This window comes from Streptopelia decaocto (assembly GCF_964273445.1).
Source record: "Streptopelia decaocto genome assembly, chromosome: 2".
Classification (NCBI taxonomy): domain Eukaryota; kingdom Metazoa; phylum Chordata; class Aves; order Columbiformes; family Columbidae; genus Streptopelia; species Streptopelia decaocto.
The window spans coordinates 69,372,518-69,394,694 of NC_138655.1; the positions used below are offsets into that span (position 1 = coordinate 69,372,518).

Here is a 22,177-nt window from a genome sequence, read left to right on the forward strand (position 1 = left end):
TAGGTCATTCCCCAGCTTATACTGGAACCCGGGGTTGCTCCTACCCAGATGCAAGACTCTACACTTGCCCTTGTTATATTTCATTAAATTTTTCCCCACTCAACTCTCCAGCCTGTCCAGGTCCCGCTGGATGGCAGCACAGCCTTCTGGCGTGTCAGCCACTCCTCCCAGCTTAGTGTCATCAGCAAACTTGCTGATAGTGCACTCTATTCCCTTGTCCAAATCACTGATTAATATATTGAATAATACCGGCCCCAGTACTGACCCCTGAGGCACTCCACTAGATACAGGCCTCCAACTAGACTCTGCCTCATTGACCACGACTCTCCGGCTTCTTTCTTTCAGCCAGTTCACAGTCCACCTCGCTACCCAATCGTCCAGACCACACTCCCTCAGTTTAGCTGTGAGGATGCTGTGGGAGACTGTGTCAAATGCTTTACTGAAGTCAAGGTAGACCACATCCACTGCTCTGCCATCATCCATCCACCTCGTTATGTCCTCATAAAAGGCGATGAGGTTGGTCAAGCACAACTTCCCCTTGGTGAAGCCATGTTGACTGCCCCTAATGACCCTCTTGTCCTTGATATGCTTTGAGATAGCATCAAGGATAAGTTGTTCCATCAACTTGAGGTGTTTCTTATGAAGATCACACATCCTCCCTCAGTTGTTACCTCAGAGATTGTTTTCTGATATTTATTGTCATGTCCATGTTCTCAAGTGTTCATGTTGTGGTAATAAATGAGTTAAAAATTTTTATTGCATTTAAAGAAAAAATATTTCTGATGTGTTTTTTATAATGAATAGTGAAACACGGAATTGGAAAGACAAGGTTTTCTACAGTATGAACCAAATCCTCAGGTTATGTAAATCAATATTTATAGCTTCACTCATCGAAGAGGTGACATTAATTTCTATTCCTGAAGAATATGACTGCCAGAGTCTGTTAAGAAAAATCAAAGGAATGAGGATGTGCCTATGAAGATTTGATTTGCTGACATCACTGCTTATCTAACAGAAAGATTTGTACTCTCAACTCCCCCCATGTAAATCTTAATTGATGATTGCTAATTGAATGTTAATGCAATAAATGTATTGTAATGAGTCATTAGAGTCTCTTTTTGGCATGCTTCTTCTGCTCTGCAGGAACTGAAGAGAAAATGTTTGGGTACTGACACGTGCTTTTTACCTATTTCAACACCCTGCCAGGAGGCAGATCTGATCAAAGAGCAGTGAGTGACAGCATCATTTTAAGATGCAATAAAAGCTTCTCATATGGACAACTGCTTGTAATGCCTCATCACTATCAGGATCAAACAAGGTACCTGTAGGTCTATAAATGCCTCTGCTGTGTGAAATTAAAGCACTTTGTCAAACCTATACGTGATCTGTTCAGCAAAGGAAAACAAGGAGCTGCAGGAGGCAAGAGGGACCTTTATAAGCATGAATGGGTGTGTAACTGATAGGAAAGGCTTTGCAGCACGGACAAGTCAGGGCTGCAGTGCAAAAGCTTTAGGAAACTGGCTGGGCCCACCACAACCTACAGCTGTAGGGTGCAACACGGTTACTGGAAGTGAGTGGTAAAACCTCCACTTTTCCTCCTTGGGATGATGATAGTGATTGGTCTCAGCTATAGTATCTTGTCTTTATATTGCTTTGCATTTAAAAGCTGGGCTATGAACAGTTGTATTCCCATTTTACAAGTTAAAAACGATTGTGCTCAGAGTAATCTCAGCTTTTAGACATCTGTGTCATGCAAGAAACGCTCCACCAAAGCCCAGGGGGACACAAATCTACCATGAAGTTACATAATATTAAACTTGCATGTAAATCCTGAAAAGAAAAAGAAAAAAATCAAATTCCTATATCTATGCACTTTTCACATGTTCAGAGGAATACAACCTCTGTAACAGAGTGTCGAGGATAAGCTGCATCTCAGTCAGAAGAAATAGGAAGATGCCTCTAGGGGTTTTCTGGCAGTGTTACCAGAACCAGCTGAAGGGTTGTATTAAGCTGTGAAAGGAAAACTGTTTGAGTAGCACAGTGCCAGCACTGAGCTAGTTCAAATGTCGTGGATCCCAGTCCTCACAAAACTTGCTTGGACCAAGCACATTTATTATAAAGGCATCTGAAGCACCTGTAAAATGTTAGCTGTTGCCTTCATGTGTGGACACTGGGGTCTGGCACGTGCCAGATACAGGAAATTAGCCCTTGCCTAGATTATATCCAAAATAACTCCATTTGGTGCAACATAATGTCACAAATGTCAGATCTAAAAAATGAGACAGAACAACTACTTTTTTAGTGGGCTTAATTTCCAGTAAAAGCACAGATGCTTCCATGTTAAATAATTTGATGCTAGCGCAGGTTCAAACAAGACAAAATTCTCCATCTGGTCTAACCAGTCTTGCTCTCCACCTTGCAATGACACTGCAAATTTCTGAATATTTTCAGCTTCCAGGGACTAAAGCAGCAGTAGGGACAGGAGAGTGTTGAACAGAACTGCAATAGGGCTGTGCTGGTTGGATGGGGAAGAGGAAGTGAAGCTTGCTGCTGGGCTCTTTTAAGCTCCAGCCCTTGGAAGTCACAGAATCACAGAATGGTTGGGGTTGGAAGGGACCTCTGGAAGATCATCTAGTCCAACCCACCTGCTAAAACAGGTTCACCTACAGCAGATTGCACTGGGTCGCTCCAGGCAGGTTTGAATGTTTCCAGAGGAGACTCCACAACCTCTCTGGGCAGCCTGTTCCAGTGTTCTGCCACCCTCAAAGTAAAGAGGTTTCTCCTCATATTCAGATGGAACCTCCTATGCTTCTGTCTGTGCCCATTGCCCCTCATTCTGTCATTAAGCACCACTGAAAAGAGTCTGGTCCCATTCTCTCGACACCCCTCCTTGAAATATGTACAAGCACAAATAAGGTCCCCTCTCAGCCTTCTTTTCTCCCGGCTCAACAGACCCCACTCTATCAGTCTTTCCTCATATGAAAGATTCTCCAGACCCCTAATCATCTTTGTAGCTTCTTCTCAGCAGAAGTAACGATGGCGCTGGAAAGCCTCGCTCCGCACCCTGCGGTAACCGAAGCGGGAAGGACGAAATGAAGGACTTCCAGGACTCCCCCGCCGCTCCGTCAGGCCCGGCCGCGGGGGAAGGGGGCGCTGCCGCCGGCTCTCCCGGCGCAGAACTACATTTCCCAGCACCCTGCCCGGCCGGCAACTCCCCTTCCCCGCCGGGCTGGGCGCACGCCCGTGCCCGGAGCCGTGCGGCGGCACTACCGTGCCCGGCGCTCCCGGCCGCCTCTCCGCGCCCTCGCCCGTGCGGCAGCGGCGCGTCGCTCCCTGGCAGCGGCGGCCGGAGCCGCGGCCGTGCCCGGCGCGGGGCTCGGAGGGGGCGGGCGCCATGGCTGACAGCGGAGAGCTCCCGGCGGCTCCGGCCGCGGCCCCTCCGGACTCGCCGGCGCAGAAGCGGCGGCCGAAGGGATCAGCCAGCGCGGGTGCGGCCGGGGCGGAGGGCGCGGCGGCGGCCATGCCGCGGCTGCCGCTGAGCGGCCCGGGCGGGGCGGCGGGGATGTCGCTGCCGCGGCTGGAGAAGCCGATCAAGCAGGCCTTCTACAACACCGGGGCGCTGCTGTTCGCGGGGCTGTGCTGCGGCGCCGCCGTCCTGGTCTACTTCATCCTGGAGGCCTTTCTGCGGCCGCTGCTCTGGGCTGTGCTCTGCGGCACCTTCCTGCACCCCTTCAAGAGCTCCCTGACGGCGCTGGGCCGCCGCTGGCTCAGCCGCCTGCACCGCTCCCGCACGCCCGTCCTGCTGGCCGCCCTCCTCCTCCCCATCTGCTTCGCCAACTACGGGGTGGAGGCGCTGGGCGAGCAGGTGCTGCGGCGACGGCGGCTCTTGCTGCTCCTGGGCGCCGGGGGGCCGCTGCTCTACGGGCTCTACTGCCTGGGCAGCTCCCTGGGCGTGCAGGTACTGCTGGCCCAAGCCGCCCGCCTCATCTGCCAGGGGCTGGACTACTTCAGCAGCCAGTGGGTGAGTGCCGCCTGGGACGGGCAGGGGTCTCGGAGGTGGCTGAGTTCCCCCGGGGCGGGGAGCTGGGGGGCTGGTGGCAGTTTCCCCCGCCCCGCCTCGGAGATGCGCGGCCCACCGGGGAGGGCTGGGATGCGGCCCGCCTGCTTGCTGGGGGGCGGCCGGGGGCGCGGTGCCGGCCGCCATCTCACTTGTTGCGCCGCGGCGGCAGTTGGCAGACGCAAACGCTTAAGATCGTTAAGGTGCCTGTTTTGAAGCCGCCGCAGCCTTTTTATCTATCTATTTATTTATTTATTTTTAGGGTAAAGGACGCGGGAAGTGTCCCCACAGCACGTGGGCGTGACTCTAGCCGCGGGGGGTGCAGCAGAGCCAGGGCTTCACCGGGGCAAAGCACCAGCGTCGTGGTGGTGTAGGGCAAACCCGGCCTTCACTGGAAAAAAAAAAAACATATGCAAAATAGCTTTAGGAAAGCTCCCGCGTTGTAACCCACGGCACAGAGGGGTGCTGTGTGTAACTGAGTGGGTGTAGGGGGAGCAGATACGTTTTCTCTGCCAATATTTTAGTCATGCTGCAGTTCTGAGATGCTGTTGAGTCAAAGGTAATTCAGGTGAGGTCTTGGGCAAACACTGGCTCTTGTTGAGCTGTGAGGTGTGTATCAAGTGTTGTGAAACAGCAGCTCAGCTCCACTGGTGACTTGGGGTGGGGGGGGCGTAGACTTATTTCTCAGTATACTGATTTTGTTTTTTTTTTTCAAAGTATCAAACGGTGCAAACTCAGTTTGAATGTTAAAAAGTAAAGCTGGGTATTTTTAACTTAGAAATTTTACTTATAGTAATAAAGATTCTGGGAGGCTGCTTTTCTCTGTGTTGTCTTCAGTAGGTAGACTACTTAAAACCTCTGGCAGGACTTGTTTTCACTTTGTTAGTTATAACTGGAAATGCAAAAAAATACTATAAATCTGAAGTAAATGGTTATGTGAAAGTGTAGAAGTTCAGTAAATTATACTTTTATTAAATCACAGAATCACAGGTTGTTGGGCATTGGAAGGGACCTCAAAAGATCATCCAGTCCAATCCCCCTGCCAGAGCAGGAACACCTAGATGATGTTACACAGGAAGGTGTCCAGGCGAGTTTTGAATGTCACCAAGGAAGGAGACTCCACAACCCCCCTGGGCAGCCTGTTCCGGTGTTCTGTCACTCTCACTGTGAAGAAGTTTCTTCTCAAATTTAAGTGGAACCTCCTGTGTTCCAGTTGTACCCATTGCCCCGTGTCTTATCATTGGTTGTCACCGAGAAGAGCCTGGCTCCATCCTTGTGACACTCACCCTTTACATATTTATAAACATTAATGAGGTCACCCCTCAGTCTCCTCTTCTCCAAGCTAAAGAGCCCCAGCTCCCTCAGCCTTTCCTCATAAGGGAGATGCTCCACTCCCTCAATCATCTTTGTTGCCCTGCGCTGGACTCTCTCCAGCAGTTCCCTGTCCTTCTTGAACTGAGGGGCCCAGAACCGGACACAATATTCCAGATGTGGTCTCACCAGGGCAGAGTAGAGGGGAAGGAGAACCTCTCTCGACCTACTAACCAACCCTCTTTTAATGCACCCCAGGATGCCATTGGCCTTCTTGGCCACAAGAGCACAGTGCTGGCTCATGGTCATCCTGCTGTCCACCAGGACCCCCAGGTCCCTTTCCCCTGCGCCGCTCTGTAACAGGTCGTTCTCCAGCTTATACTGGAAGCTGGGGTTGTTCCTACCCGGATGCAAGACTCTATACCTTCCCTTGTTATATTTCATTAAATTTTTCCCTGCCCAAGTCTCCAGCCTGTCGAGGCTGATGTATGATTGGCATGCCCAGATTGCTTAGTGTCAAAGACTGTTTTTAAGCTGCTCTAGTTCTTTAAACAAACCAAACAGCACCCACCCCCCTGCAGGTGAAAAATTCCATATACAGTTTAATGGGGTCATAGAGATATATGAAGAGAAAACTGAAGAAGTACCTAAACCTGATCTTCTTATGTGGGCAAGAGAGAGGAATTGCCAACAAAAAAGAACGAAAAAAACCCCAAACAAACAAAAACCCAAACTATAACAAGCTTGTCCAGGCTTCTGATTTTGAATTGCACATGTTCTTTGAATACTAATTTTATCCCTTTGGTGGAACTGGTGCATGCTGATACCTCAAACACAGCTTTGAAGGTATATATCTGAAACAAAAAAGTAATAGATCTCCTGGACGTACTGACAAAGGATATTTGGAGCTATTTCTAGTGTGAATAGGATGGACTGGAGGATGTGTTTTGTCTCTTGAAGGTGAACGAACATTGGAAGAAGGGATTTCCTTGGCTTTCCATGCTGAAGTGTTGTCATACACTGGAAAGTGTTAGGAGAGATCTGTTTCTGGTCTGTTTTGTCCTTAGAAGTATAATTAAAACTGAGTAGATAGACAGAGACACTGTTTTTATAGAGGCAAGATCTTTACCTTCAGCTGAGTGGTGTAAGAATGTAAGCATGGCTTGGTACTGATGGGAAGCTTTGGTTAGTTGCCACACAATTTACTTGATAAACTTAAGGCTTTCCTGTGCATTGGCCTACCCATTTTATTTTTAATAATTCAGCAATATTGCTACACTTACTGACTTGGCTACATCCAGTCCTTTATTCAAACTTGGTTAATTAAGCTGTACTTACACTGGGTACATATAAGGGTACAAAAGGAAGTTGCAGTGATTTAACCTCATAGCTATGGTTGCAATGCACTGGTGGGTGTCTGTGCATGCTCAGTGCAATTTTGTTTAGCAGTATCTGATACTTCTGTTTTGCACTGGTGTTTCTATTGTAACACTTGGTTTCATTTAAGTGCTGTTAAGATTTTAACTGGGGAAAAGATAACTTCCCAGAACTTCTCTGACTTGAGTTCCATTGGAAGATTTTGGGTTCATGTCAGAATAACTGACTGTGGACTTCCTTGAGCAAACCACTTGCAGTAGCTTTCCAAGCAATCTGCTTATGTCTATTTCTGGGACCCTACATGAGAAAGAAACTGTGAGCTTCCCTTTGTAAATAACCTCAACTCAACCTGGAATCATCTGTATGCTTTATGGTGTTTTACCATTCCAGTTTTTTTGAATTTTGCAGTTACCTGAGTTGTATTATCTCAGAGCTGTAGCAGAAAAACTGAATTTTATCCCCTGCTGAGGAGCCTTGAGCTGGATCAGTTAATAGCATCTGCTTTAACTGTAGTTAGGCATTTTAAAGCCATTTAATTGCTGTATTATACTGTAGAACTCTGCATGGGTACAGTCTACCTGCATAGGAATTTTGGGTGTTGTGAGTCAGTTTGCTCCATTGCACTGTTCTTCCCTGGGATCTGAATCCTTCATGGTTCTTTCTGTATGTTATCTAGCATGATCATTACAACTATTTTTGTTAGTTAGATACTCTATGTGATAAAGTAATGGTATTTTCATTTCTTGCACTGTCTCTTTTAGCAGCCCACTGTGCCAGTCTTTATTTCTGTGTTTTGAAATATTTTGATATGGAGTAACTTAATTAACATAAAATAAGTAAATTTGCCCCTTAGGAAAGAATACATTCTTGCCAAGAATATGATATATAAATCATTAAAAGCATAAAAGAGACAAGCAAGTGTGAAACCAGTATCTGACTAGCATAGTACATTTGTAATTTTAATCTTGTGAACTGTGAATGTCTGTGCTCCAGCCACCAATGATTCTGCCTTGGGCTGCAAAGGTGTACAGTGTATTTATTGTTATTTGGAGCTTTGCCCTACTTGGATGGTGCTGATACTTAGAGAGAGGAAGAACATACAAGGTGGCCTTCTCCTGTTCTGGTTCCTTCTGCTGTGCTAGAGAAATCAGAGAATGCCTATCATTAGAATTTGACTTGGAACAATATAGATTTTGGGATATCAATTTGGTGTTCTCTAAAGGTATTTTTATGGTATCTACTAGGCCATGAAACAGAGACAGAAATTATCTTCTCTTCCAGGAAAAAAAAGTGTTTTCCAAATGCAGGAATGGCATGTGAAAATGTTATAGTAAACTGTAGCTTGGCACCAGTGTGTTACAGAGCTTTGTTGTACTGTTGTCCTTAAGTCTGGGAAAGCCATTCATGGTGTTGATGAGTGAAGGTATGCAAATCGCTATGTTCCTGTCTGTGGTTCTTAAGTCACACCTGCAATTTAGGAATTAAGAACCCTAGATACCTCCAGGATAGGACTGTTTGATAGGTGATTGCAAAACACTGTATTTGAAGAACAAGCCCAAGATCTTAGGTTAGTCTACAAGCGTCTTGTTCCCACTGTCTCCTTTTCTTTCTCTTCGTTCTTTACAGTTCCCACATCATCTTTGAAGAACCTTGCTCAAGAAATGTAGTAGGCTGCTGGGCCTTAAAGCTAGGAGCTGGGTATAAATTCCAGATGAGTTCCTTGCTCTGACTCCAGCCTTCTCTGTGGCTTGTTTGTAGAAGTCTTATGTAGAGGACATGCAGTCTACATGAACTTCAGTTATGTATGATAGGGAAGGTGAATGCTTTTCTGTGTGGTGTTTCGGTTTTGTTTGGGTTTTTTTTGTGGTTTTTTTTTTTTGTTTTTTTGTTTTGGTTTGGTTTTTTGGTTTTGTTTTTTGTGGTTTGTTTTGGTTTTTGTTTTTTTTTTTTTTCTTTTGTGAAAAGGAGTGGAGTTTGTCCCATAGTGGACTGAATACACCCTGACATGTTTATATGCTATGGCAATTTCAGCATGGTTACCCTTGCAGTTAGCATACCATCTGCAGACTAATCTTGGACTTCCTTGTCATCCTAGTTTTGTAGCAAGTATGCCTTGTATCCAGCGTTGTATCTAAGGTATGGGAAATTCTTCTGCTTTGTGGCAAGAGTTCAAACTACTTTAGCCTGATGTTTTACACTGATGGTAATATACAGGAAATGCCAGCTATTGGTTGTATTTTTTTTCAGAAGGGTTCACATGCTCATATTTATTTAGAAAACAGTTAGTTTGTCCTAGCAGATGAAATGAATTATACAACTGCTCTACATTGACTCTGAAGTTCATCCTAGTAAATTAAATTCAGTCATAATTGACAGAATTCTTTGGAGTGAACTTGGTTACAGGGCTGTCAAAATCTTTCTCCCATGGCAAGTCTTTCTTCCTTGGTTTGTCACAAGTTACTGGTCAGGGTCAGGACTGTTTGCTCTTGTGTGTGCATGTCACTGTATTTTTGTGTCTCTGTACTAAGTTCAACTTGTGTTGTTCTAGCACAGTTAGCATGCAGTTAGGAGACCTAAACAATCCTTCCCTCACTACAGTGCTGGGCAAATCTGGAAACACTGGAAAACTCCATTTGTGTTTGCACTATATATCAGCAGTCCCTAAAGTAACCCTTGCAGACTGGAATTCTCAGACATGCTTCTTGCAAACGTTTTGGGTTTCAGGTTCCAAGATGCTTGGTTTCCACAGTGCTGTTGAATATCACCTATGGAGGCAAAAAAGCGTCAATATTTTGTCAAGTTTACCTGATGGGGCATTTTCTATTCTAGCAAAGGAAAGTGTTAAGTTTGGCTATAATATAGGAATAACTGTAAATGAGAAAAAGAAAGTTCTGATTTTTAAGGTGCATATGATTTCTGTTTCTGGAGTGTTTCAGTAGGGTTTTTTTGTTGTTTTTTTTCTTCCATTCCTCAGAGCAGGCTTGCAGGTTTCTAAAACTTGCCCTGCATAAAAAACCTCACACCTGAAAAAGCCCTTAAGTATTCTTTCTGCTGATTATATTAATCCTTTTTCCACCTTTTATTTTTCCCTTCCACACCCACCCCCAGCTTTGGGAGAAACTGCCGTGAGGTACCTTTCATGAAAAGGCTTATCAACTTATTTAGATTTATATGTATAAACTGCAGTCCCAGGCAGTAAGCTGAAGCTAGCCTTGAGCCTAATGATATATGCTACATAAAATTAGTTATATTTTTGTATTAATATGTATTATTTAAACACAAGATTTCTTTTTTTTTTACCACCTCTGAAATATGCATGGTTATTATGGAACTGTCCAGAAAAATTTTAACTGTGCTCTCTGTAATAAAGCAAGAAAATGAAGAAGTTGTGTATGGTGAGGTACAGTCTCTTGTCAAAGTGTTGTCATGAAGCGTGTCGGAGGAGCGTTACTCTGTCTGCAGGGGGAGAATTTGATGTGCTCTGAAAAACCCCTTTTCACAAGTGAATCTTGAAAAGTTTGATTTCTGAATAGCATTTTTATTAATGGAGTTTCTCATAAATAACATCTATACTAAGACAGAAAAAGTGAACTAAAGGGCTGCAGTCTTCTGGATATCTTAGATTTAATGGATTTCCTTAAATTCACAGGGTAGGAAATGTTGCAGGACACATTGAAAATGCTTTTAACTCATGTGTGACAGTGTTGACTCTGATGGTCAGTTCTCTCCCCTGTCCCAGGATTCTAGTTGAAAGTTCATAATGTTGTCATTTCAGAAAGGGGTAGTCTAGCTGAACACCAGGCTTCTGTTTCACATGGTTTAGCAGTCTGTGTGTTAATGCCAAACATATCTATGTGGATATATGTCACAACTGAGGGTTCTAGAAGAAATAAAACTGATGTGCTGTTCTAGTCCTTTGGATGGAGGACTAGGAATAACCCAGTCTGTCATGTTTATGTGTACTTGTGTTCACTTAGGAAAAAAAAAAAACAGGATGTCATTTACCTGCTTAGATGAAAGGCGGCTTCCTTAAAGAAGGGAAAAGGTGGTTGTGTTTGCTCTGAGGTGGGCAATAGTATTAAATGCGTGATTAGTTGGTTTTGGGTTTTTTTTTTGGTTTTATATCTGTTCAACAAAGACCGTCTCTATGCTAACTGAAGGGCAGTTATACTTTCTTTATTCTACCAAACTCCACATTGTGGGATATTTCCTCCTGTGTACTGTGGAATCTACACTAAAGCCACATGGAATCAATTTTGATTCTGAAAATTGTCATCAAAATGACATTTTCATAATTCCTCACCTGCCTCATTATGTTTTTATTGTTTAGAAAACTATTTTCAAATGAACAGACAAAAAAACCACTGTGAGGTTCATACAGAAAACACAGTTTGGCTTTTAGCAATGCATTTAATGCCTTGTGTCACTTCATTTTTCAAGTCCAGTGCTATTCTGCTGTTTGCAGTAGGTTCATTTTCCTTCACTGGCCTGCATTGCCACTGAGGAGGAGGTATAAATAATGAATTGCTGTAATAAGATCACTTCTTCAGCGGGGGTTGCTCAGTGCAGCACTGTTTTACAAGTTTGCAAAAGTGCCATGTGAATGTTTGGTCCATGTTTTTAAGGATTTCCTATTTTAAGAAAAACTAATGAAAATCTCTATTTCCAAATGAAAATTTTATTTTTAAATGTTAAAGGGAAGTGGTGAGGTAGTTAGGATCTTTTTAGATTATAATCCTAAAAACTAACTGGAAAATAGGAAACCGTTTGAATTGGATCCATAGTTTCATCAAATGGCTTTAGATATCTCAATTTAAAACAAACAAGCAAAACCAAGCAAGAAACAAAATAACCAGAAACACACAAAAACCCAAACCTAAACCAAAACAAACAAAAAAAATCCCACCTAAACAAACCCTAAAAAATTTGCTGTGTGATTTTCAAGTGGAAAAGGGCAGCCTGGACAAAAACCAAAACTTTGAAATGGCAAAAGGAGGGGATAGAGCTACAACTAGAAAACAAAAGAGTTGAGGCATGCCATTTGGTAGGTCCTGAGTTGTTAAAAATTGGGAACTTTTGGAAGGTTGGCAAAAGAAGTAACTCTGGTTATTCTACTGAGTCTTCACTGTTGTGTTTGCCATGGGGTGGTTTGCATGAAGCAGGTGGGAAATGTGTTCCCTGCAGGGTGCTTAGTTGTTGGGGTGACGTTCCGCAGAAGGCTGAGTCCTTCCAACAGCTTTGCTGCCCGTGAGGAACTGTTCTTGCTTATCCAAACTTGTGAGATATGCTTCAGTTGCACTGTTGTCAGTGCCTGTCTTATCTCCGTGAGTCTGTTTAGCTATAACTGTATTAGATTTTAAACTCTTGGGTTTTTTTTCCAGATAGTTTTTTATCAGCTGTGGGAGCTTGAGGTGGCTGGCTGAATGTTGAAGCTGTTGTGCAGAAGAGGTGGGACCCACCTGACTGGCAGTGGGAGAAAATGAACCTCCACTTTAAGTAGCAGTGAGCTATTATTAATAATTAAGCTTATCTGTAAAACTTCTCCTTTAGAGGTTAGCGTGCTGATAGGGAAAAAAAAAGGGAGTGAACTGTGTAAATAAAGAATTTTACTCATCAGTATAAATGTGGTCAAGAGTTGAGTAGTAAGAAAGAGTTTGTTCTCATTGAAAAATGATGCCAAAGCCACCAGTGTCTCACATTGTCAAATTCTCTCACCTTTAATTGGAACTGGAAGCAGACTTTCAGTAGCACTGGTGATGCAGTCATGCTGATAAATACTAGACTTCCCAACACTATAATTTAAAAGAAAAAACACTGAAGCAGATGCTTGAATGTAACATAAAAGCTGCATCTTTCTATGGTGTAATTTTGCCTCCAGTTGGCAATTTAAAGAGAACTGAAGCCCTTCAGACTTGCCTGGACATCTCTAAAACTGGCCTTTTAAATTTACCACTGCAACACGAAATTGGATGCTGAAATCCAATAAGTTGCCCTGCAGTATTCCAGCTGTTTATTCAGGGAAGCAGGCAGTTTTACTTTTTATGTCTAAAGGCAAACCAGCATTTCATTTAATTTGCAAGGGGTGCTACAAAATGCAGAGGAGATGTGAGAAATGAGGTATTTGCTGTCTGTTCAGACAATGAAGATATGTGAGAGAAGGAAGAAGGAAAGATTACAGCATTAAACTATATATACTGGAGTTCGAATCTTTTGGTTGGAAGAGACCCTCATCAAGTCCAACCATTAACCTAACTCTGGCACTCTACCATATCCCTGACTTGAGCTACAGGTCATTTAAACACCTCCAGGGATAGTGGCTCCATCACTTCCTGGGCAGCCTGTTCCAAAGCCTGACAACCCTTTCCATGAAGAAATTTTTCCTAATATCCTATCTAAACCTCCCCCGGTGCAACTTGAGGTCATTTGCTCTTGTCCTATCACTTGCTTTCTGGTAATTGCAGACAGCAATAAGGTCTCCCCTCAGTCTCCTTTTCTCCAGGCTAAACATTAGAGTTAGATTATAATTTATGATATAATTAGAGTTGTGCATGTCTATAAATATTGTGAGTGAACAGGCATTTAAAAACTCAGAGTATGTGGTGACAGGCATCTGCAGCTGACTTCAGCTTGATAAAAAAATAGTTGTGGTAGCTAATGTATTCTGCAATATCAGAAGCGTTACTGGTTAGCTGTATACTCTCATAAATCAAATTTATAGGTGTTTTGGTTTAGCATGGAATCTGTATCCATTCTAGTTTCAGTGCAGTAATTACAGTAGCTTAACTTTAATGAAAGTAGGCATTATCTTTTATTCTTCATTTCCATGGTGTCAGTTGTTGAGATGGACATGTAATAGTAAAGAGGCTTTTAATATTCTCATGCTCTTTTGACCAGAACTATTGGAGACCATTCAGAAAAACAGTGAGAAAGGTTCCATAACATGCATTTAAAGGGTTAAGGGAAGAAAAAAAAAAAAGGCTGTTGCCAATTTAATATGGGATGAATTCCTAGTCCATGTCAATTTAGATTAATTCGCTTTGCCAGTTGCTTTCAGCTATGAATTGTTGGAAGTAGACTACCCTAGTTCCCATGCAGCGTAGAAGTGCTTGGCTATAACATTAACTGATAAGGAACTGATTACTCCATGGTGTCACTGAAATTAAACTCCTTGCACCAGTCAATTGATTCCACAGGTTTTTAGGATTGTTATTGTTTGATCTCTGAAACAAGATGACTTGTTTACTTTAAAATAAGCTGTTTCTCTCTATTCAATAGAACTAAGAAATAATTTTGCTTGGATCATCTGCTAAGCTTTTAGAAATGAGAACTGATGAATTATTGTAACTTACAAAAAATTACTGAATACCTAAACCCTGACATGCTAGCTTCTAGTTCAGCTACCTCGATAGCTAAAAGCAGTTCAACATGTTTTGCTTTGTTGGCTGTTAAACTTAGCTTTGTGCCCTTTTAGCCTCCTTCCCTTTTTTTTGGTGTTTTATCATACAGATATGCTGTGTGGCATATATTAGGGAGTAGGATAGCATCTTCATGCTGAGTTCTCTTGCAGTTACTGTTATGCTCTAATATGTCTTGTGTATGAATTTGTTATGAATCTGTGCTGTTAAATACGTGCTGCCATGTATTTAATTTTTTGTTGTTTCTGTTCATGACTTTAGTCTTAATGTCTAAGAGTTCTGTTAGTTTTAGGCGTTTGTCTTGAGTCCACATTTGGCCATACACAGCTCTGTTGATGCAAAACAGAGCTACTTATAGCAGTGAAAAGTTGGACTGATCAGTTTTGATGAGAAAGATTGGTATGAAAAGGGTATACATTTGTTCACATTTCTGAAGTTATTTTAAATTGCCTTGTGCGTATGAGCATTCCCCCTGAAGTTAACAGAGTACATCATTGCTTGTCTGCTGAATTCAGTACACTTAAGATTTCCTCTATGCCAATTAGGTGCATGGGAGTAGTCGCACAAACCTGCTCTTCACAGGGACTATTTCCTCTTCAATGTGAGTCGTACAGTGCAGAGGAAAGACATGAAAGCTCTTGTGGTGTGTTCTTTCCGATGGCTCGTTCTGTGCATCTGCTGGTATATTCTTACTTCTTACAGTGACATCTGATTCATTAGATGCTGTTAACAGAAGTTCTGTTTAAACTTCATTAGGCTGTATTGATTTATAAGTGTAAATTTGAAGGTGTCTTTAGCTGGTTGTTGATAGGGAATGTTTGTTGACTTTCGGCCAGAAATGTCAGTTGTTTTTTTTTTCTTTTAAGAATGCAACAGAGTATTTATTTTCACAAGTTTTCATATCTTTCTTATTTTACATCTGCTGAGTAGCTGCTTTTCACCTCCTGTTGCGTCTTCTGGTTTCTGCTTGATTCTTTTCAGTATTTTTCAAGCTCAGATTCTTCATCTGAAGTTTCTTAATTAGAATTTTCTACTGTGATTTATCCGATGAGCAGAGGTGTAGAAGGCAGTGAGAAGCAGCAACAGCAAAATCAGCAATCTGTCTCTTGATATGTTGTCATGGACATTTTTCTGTATCTTTAGTGGTTTTAGTGAAGTATTTGATACAATTCTGTGTCACAAGTCATTTAAAAGCATGGCTCTTTTGTGGAAAAACACTGCTGAGGAACAGCGGTTTTGTTTTGCTTTCTAAATGCTGTGTTTGGCTTAAAACCCCCTTTGTCTCTTTGGACTGGAACACAGAAGCTGGCAAGCTGCTCTGTGCTGGAACGAGTGGTGCTCTTTTGGCTCTGTCTCCCTGTGGCCCCACTGGTGCCACTGGTGGCCCCGTTTCATTGAGGTTCTCACCTTTCAGTAGTAGTTCAGAGTAGCTGCTTGGTCTCAGCTGCAAAAACATCTTCCTTCAGGGTTTGTGTCCAGCAAAGCGTGTATACTCCTTTGCATTAGACCCATACTGAAGGCAGACCAAAGATGTGTCTAGCTTGTCCATACACTTTGCACAAACTTTACATTTCTCTTACGTGTAGCAAAAACTCCTGTAATTAATTGACAGTTCTGAAATGTGGGCTTCTTAATGAATTAGAACCTGACTTCAATTCTCTCGACAGGGGAGGGTGCACATGTGTGTATATGCACACATCAAAATATAGGTGCATTGTACTCCTGTATGTATACATACCTGTGTGTATCTTTTTCTTAAAGATATGGACGCTGGTAGTTGGTTACCTGCTGATGGTTTCATTCAAGTGGAATATAAGCACTGAGCGTTACTTAAAAGCAGTCTCTGTCCCTGTCTGGATTATGCTGCTCTTTCACTTAGGTGAGTAATAAGGAGTTATTATTCTAATGTGTCTGCTGGGATTCTGTTGTCTGGCAAATAAAGCTACTCGCTTGCCCTTCTGCTAAATCGTTATAGTGGAGTCTTAGCTGACACGCAGGCTGTTTTCTCTGCTCAGTAATTCTGGCTGCATGTGGTCAGCAGAGAGTCTTGGAGTAAGGAATGGGAAGGCTTCAAGATGGTGAGCGATGTACATCTTCCACTCCTTCTGCCCAGTAGGTAGCTCCCATGGCTTTCCCTTGTTTGACTCACTGACCTGGTACTGACTCCCTGACAGTGAGGAAGGGCTGGGGTCACATGTGGGTGGATTTAGACATACACTTGTGAAGATTTTTAATATTAGTATTTTCTTGAGAGCCTGCTATTAACCAAGGCTCAAGCTTTAAAATTAGTTTCATAGTAGTAATAGAAGAAAAAAAAATGCTATCAGTAGTCAACAAGCATGTTGATATGATATCAACAATGTCAAATAAATCTACTAGTAATCTGTATAATCTGTTAATACAAATATAACATTATAGTAATCTATTAGCATTAGATTTATTTTACATATTTAATATAACAGATTGTCAGATTATATTATCAAATCAGAGAGTTTATGGTAGAAGTGTCATGCAAATAACAGAATGCTATCATGATGGAAGGCTTCACAGCATACTTCAGGATTTACTTTGCTTTAGCAGCAGGTTTCAAAAGTTGTTCTGGCTGTGTGGGGACACTTTCCTGAGGCTTTAAGCTACACATAATGGCTTTGCATTTGCTTACATTTTGACAGTCTTGTATTTGCTGGGGAGTACTAGCTGAAAAGCCAAAACCCAAGAAGGCACTGCTGGCTGCCACTCAGTGGAGATCTAACATAAGTGTAGACTTTTGGTGGAACTTGATTTGCCTCTGATATCTAAAATGTTTTTATTTTGTGTGTATTTTCATGTAATTTTGCATATTTTTAAAAAAAATTGTTCACTATATCAGCATAGTTTAAAGTCACCGAAGATAGGAACAGTAACAACTTGGTTTATTCATTGGGAAACTTGTCCACCTGTGTTCTACATTCTTCCTTTTCGTGAATGTAGAAAACTTGTTTGCTTTATAGCATTTAGTTTCTGCCCAGATTGTTCCTCGTTGATGTGGTACCTTTCTTGGTTTTGTTAAATGTAGAGTTTATTAATAGTGTACTTTTTCTTGTGAAAAAAACCTCAGTGCTCTATCTTTCAGCTTCTGTGGCAGGTTCCTGGAGAATTCCTGTGTTTCTGGTTATAGTTGTTCTGATGACTGTAGGCATGTTGCACGAACAGCAAAAGGGAAAGGAGTCTTCTGGTAAGGAACAAGTCACTGTTTCTTTTATTGTTAGAGGCAAAGGTTCTGTAAAGTTCAGTAAAAGAATCTGGACCATATCACTGTAAACTCAATATCATATGGATTGCAAAAATTTATTATAAGACTTTTTAGTATATTTATTTCAAACTGGTTTACTCATGCTGAAATGCATCTTCTATTCTTTACAGAAAATCATTGTAATAGACGGATGTTTCTTTTCCATAGGAAAGCAGCGACTCTCATTATCAAACCCGAATGCTCAAGTTTACAGAATCCTATATGTAGTTTCAAGCATAAGGAAAGCCCAGGAAATTTGATATCCAAGGCTAATTTTGAAAGAAATAAGCAATATGGGTTGGGTAGCTCCTATAATATTGTGTATGAGAGAAACAGACAATTCCATCCAGCGAATTTCCTATATCCAGTCATTCATTTTTAAAAATCAGTTTCTTAAAACTGTGATTTGTGTTTAGATTTTGAGAAAGATAGGTTTTGGTTGTTGTGGGTCAATTTTGCAAAAAAACAAATGCCAGGTGTTCTTTTCCAGTATTAGCTGTATGAATATTTGGGGAAACTTTTTTCCTGTTTTGCTGTTTTAGTTTTCTTGAAACTCATCATAATCTTGGTTAGTAAAATTTTATTATCTGCTGTAAAGAGTTTTACGTTAATCAGACTGCCAGCAACTGTGAATGACTTAGTTGGTAGCAGTTCATTAGTAGCGAAGGTATTAAACAGATAACTAGTTTTGTGTTTTGGCTCCAAGTGTATTATAATATTAAAATTATTAGCATGCATTCCTGTTTGATTGTACTGACTTCATATAATATGTATTATAAAAACTAACAGTGTCTCTCTGTATAATTTCTGTTGCTTGACAGCTTCAGTGGATATCAGGCAACAAATAAAGTGTTTTAAGACTTAAGCTTTTATTTATTTACCTACACATATACATTTTACAGGGGCAGAGCTTCGTGGTCAAATGATTTCCATTGCTGCTTCGACAATTGCCATGGCAATTTCAATGACAGAAGATGAGTCCAATAATGAACGTTCCTCACAACCCTCAGGTGACTGAACACTCTGTAAGAAACATTTGAATTTGCTCTAAAGGCATGACATTAGAGGGAATTAAGAACAAATTTCAAAAGAATTCCTATCCTTTTCATCCTGTCCGAAACAGCATATTGATATTTGCCTTGTGAAACAGGCTTATTTGTTTTTAAAAATGTTAAGAAGACAATAATATAAACGCTATCTTGCAAATGATGGTTTACATGTAAGTGTGTACATTTATAGTAGAAGGCCTGACTAGAAGTATTTTTTTTTAAGAATGAGGGTATTTTTAAAAAGTTTTTCCCCCATTCTTTCTTATTTTTATTTTTTCCTAACTTTCTTTTGATTTGTTGGCAGTTAGGAGATATAACTGGATTTTTGGACCAGGTACAGACAGACTAGAATAATTTTTGTGTGCATCACAATGACAAAAAACCCCTTTGTTTTCTCTTTGAATGTGGTATGCTCAACGTCTTCCTGTAGTGAGTTTACTTGACATTAGCTTGAGTCATGATACTTTCACTTGCAATAACATAACTATAAATCTATAAGAAATGACTTGAAAGAGTTGCAAAGAAGGTGTTTAGATGTCCATCACTGATTTTGAACCTTACCGTCATTTTTCTGGGTAGGCATTTGATGGAAAAGATACTAGAGAAATAGGTTATTATGGAGAGCTCTGGAAATTGAAAGGTTTCATCAATTTGCTGCAAGTAGACAGAACAGGTCATTCAACTTGACAGAATGTGAACTTCCAAAGCTTTAATTTGAAATTGGCTGTGTCTAAGAGTTTTCTGCTTCAAGACAGCATGTTGTTAATATTGTCTGTATTGTGTAAATCATGCTCCAGAGGAGGAAACATAGTGATTGTGCAAGAGAGAATGCTTTGAGCGTGTGGCTTTAAAAACTTATGTCTAAAGGCTACCATTTATGAAACTGAAAAGTTACTTCAACCACCAGGTGAAATGGTGTAGAACAAGCTCTTCAGAAATGTTTAATGAAATATAAACACACTTCCTGCTTTTAAATAAGCCAAAAGAAGCTGCACTTGAAAACATGTTTCATTTTTAAATACAAAAAAGCAGCTTTAAACAACTTATTATTTTCTTATATTTGTTTCTACATTTTACATAACTATCTCAAAACCAAATATAGAATCCTAAGAACGTTATGTCCTGAAATATGAGAATGGAGCATTACTATAGCCTTTAATTTTGGAAATGAGATAATTTATTTAGCTGGCTTTTGAACATCTGGTCAAGCAACAGTCTCCCACAAATGTGCCATTAAGTGTTTGTGTTCTTGTTTTTTGCTTTTTTTTTTTGTTTTGACTTACACAACAGGTTTAATTTTTTCTCTTCAGGAGAGGTTTTGTTTTGTTTTTTTCTGTTTTCAAGCTGTAACCTCTCTTTGCCAGAAGAAAACTGCAGTGGTTTTACAAACTTTTTTTTTAATGAATATTTTTTGATTTATTTTCTTGAGACAGTTAACCAGATGTTTTTTTGTCTTGCAAATTCTGTTGTTTTTCTCCTTCAAGACAGGAAAATAATAAATATGAAGTTTCCTGTTTACTCCTAACAATAGTTCAAATAATTTTCCAACAATCCGTTGCAAATTAGCATTCTATTCTGTGTTACGTGTTAAGCATCCTTTTGGTCATCTCTGATTTGGATCTTCTGTATGCATGGTGATGAAACATCATTCTCGTCCAGCATTCTCTTGAAATTACAGAAGGACGTTGTTATTCATGAAGGGGTACCTTCATCCTGGTGTTCTGAAAGACATTAATAATAATAAAGTCACTATTTCATCTAACCCTCCATTTCTTATAACAAAAACATGTTCTCTTTTTAGGAAGACTTCTGTTTACAGGTAACTTTCTCTACCCTTATAGAAAATGAACTTGTCTTTCTCTCTGAAGTGTAGTTTGTAGGATAGGGCTGGCCTTTATCCCTTTGAGACATAGAATCATAGAATTGTTTTGATTGAAAAAGACCTTCAAGATCATTGTGTCCAAACATTAACCTGACACTGCCAAGTCCACCCCTAAACCATGTCCCTAAGTGCGCCATTTACACATCTTTCAAACACCTCCAGGGATGGTGACTCCACCACTTCCCTGGGCAGCCTGTTCCAATGCCTGACAACCCTTTCCGTGAAGAAAGGATATTGTTCCTAATATCCAACCTAAACCTCCTCTGGCACAACTTGAGGCCATTTCTTCTCATCCTGTCATTTGTTACTTGGGAGAAGATACCAACAACCTCCATGCTAGAACCTCCTTGTAGTTGTAGACAGTGATCAGGTCTCTCCTCAGCCTCCTTTTCTTCAGACTAAACAGCCCCAGTTCCCTCAGCTGCTCCTCATCAGACTTGTGCTCCAGACCCTTCACTAGCTTCATTGCCCTTCTCTGAACTCTCTCCAGCACCTCAGTGTCTTTCTTGTAGTGAGGGGCCCAAAACTGAACACAGGATTCAAGGTGGGGCCTCACCAGCACTGAGCACAGTGGCACAATCACTTCCCTAGTCCTGCTGGCCACACTATTCCTGATACAAGCCAGGATGCTGTTGGCCTTCCTGCCCACGCTCACGTTCAGCCAGCTGTCAATCCACACCCCCACATCTCTCTTTGCCAGGCAGCTTTCCAGCCACTCTTCCCCGAGCCTGTAGCGCTGCCTGGAATTGTTGTGACCCAAGTGCAGGACCTGGCACTTGGTCGTGTTAAACCTCATACAATTGGCCTTGGCCCATCAATCCAGCCAGTCAAGATCCTTCTACAGAGCCTTCCTACCCTCAAGCGCATCAAGAGTCCCACCAAACTTTTTGTCATCTGCAAACTTACTAAAGGTGAACTCAATCCCCTCATCCAGATCATTGGTTAAACAGAACTGACTCCACTTACCACAACTCTTAGGGCCCAGCCTTCCAGCCAGTTTTACCCAGCGAAGAGGTTTGCCAAGAAGCACTCCACCTCAAGCTTTTGCTGTGTTTAGCTGCTTGCAGAGTTCCTTCTTTCAGGTTGCATGTTGTAATTCCTTTGGGAATATTCTGAAGTTCCACCAAATATGTTACCAGCAACCAGCAGATGTTTGTGTCATGATCCCAGTGTCTATCAGTTGGGTAAATCAATAGATTTGTGTTATCGTATTAGTGTGGTGGGGAAGTTTTTATAAGCTCTAAAAATAATTCCACTTACTTGTAGAACACCAGTGCAGACTTCTACAACAAGAGAAGAGTGTTTATCCAGTGTATGAGGCTGCAGAATTTGTCACTGACTACTACTGTACACGTATGACAAATTGGTCTTGTCTTTTTGTACATTCTAGCTGTCATGCTTTAGGCCAGGAATGGCTTTAGTGACACAGGGCAGCTAAAACTGCATGTGTGGAACGTAAGTTGTTTGGCTGATATGCATGTAATGTATTGTAATACAGTTTTTACAGCAGTTTTTCTTTATGGGAGGAAAGTGGCTGGCGGTGAGGGGACACAAGTCCAGTGAAAGAGTTGCGTTCATTGCTTACTTGCTGCAGTATGTACCAACATAACAAATTGCCTTTTACTGTTCAGCATAGAGTAATTATCTAGGATTTCTTGTGTGTGCGTTCTTCCACTATGGCTGCAAATTTTTCTCAAGTAATGGTGTGTGGGAAGTCTGTGCATTTTGCCACCAGCATGGGGCCTCAGGATAAGTTAATACTGGTGTTCTCAGGGAGAGATTCTATATACAGTGACTGAAGATGGATTTGGTGTC

General features: G+C 41.4%; 1 protein-coding gene across 4 annotated transcripts in view; it reads left to right on the forward strand.

The window, feature by feature from the left end:
* Nucleotides 1–3,263: 3,263 nt before the first annotated feature.
* The window catches only part of TMEM245 (transmembrane protein 245), an 87,178-nt gene continuing 68,264 nt past the window's right edge, over nt 3,264–22,177 (forward strand). For 2 of the 4 annotated variants that reach the window (XM_082044428.1, XM_082044429.1), the window contains exons 1-5: nt 3,264–4,021; nt 15,922–16,039; nt 17,273–17,374; nt 18,334–18,441; nt 21,629–21,715. In XM_082044428.1, coding sequence (XP_081900554.1) covers nt 3,395–4,021; nt 15,922–16,039; nt 17,273–17,374; nt 18,334–18,441; nt 21,629–21,715 — 1,042 coding nt within the window. In that variant the 5' untranslated portion in view covers nt 3,264–3,394. The remainder of the gene's footprint in view (nt 4,022–15,921; nt 16,040–17,272; nt 17,375–18,333; nt 18,442–21,628; nt 21,716–22,177) is intronic. The other 2 variants (XM_082044430.1, XM_082044431.1) reach the window with 1 other exon arrangement.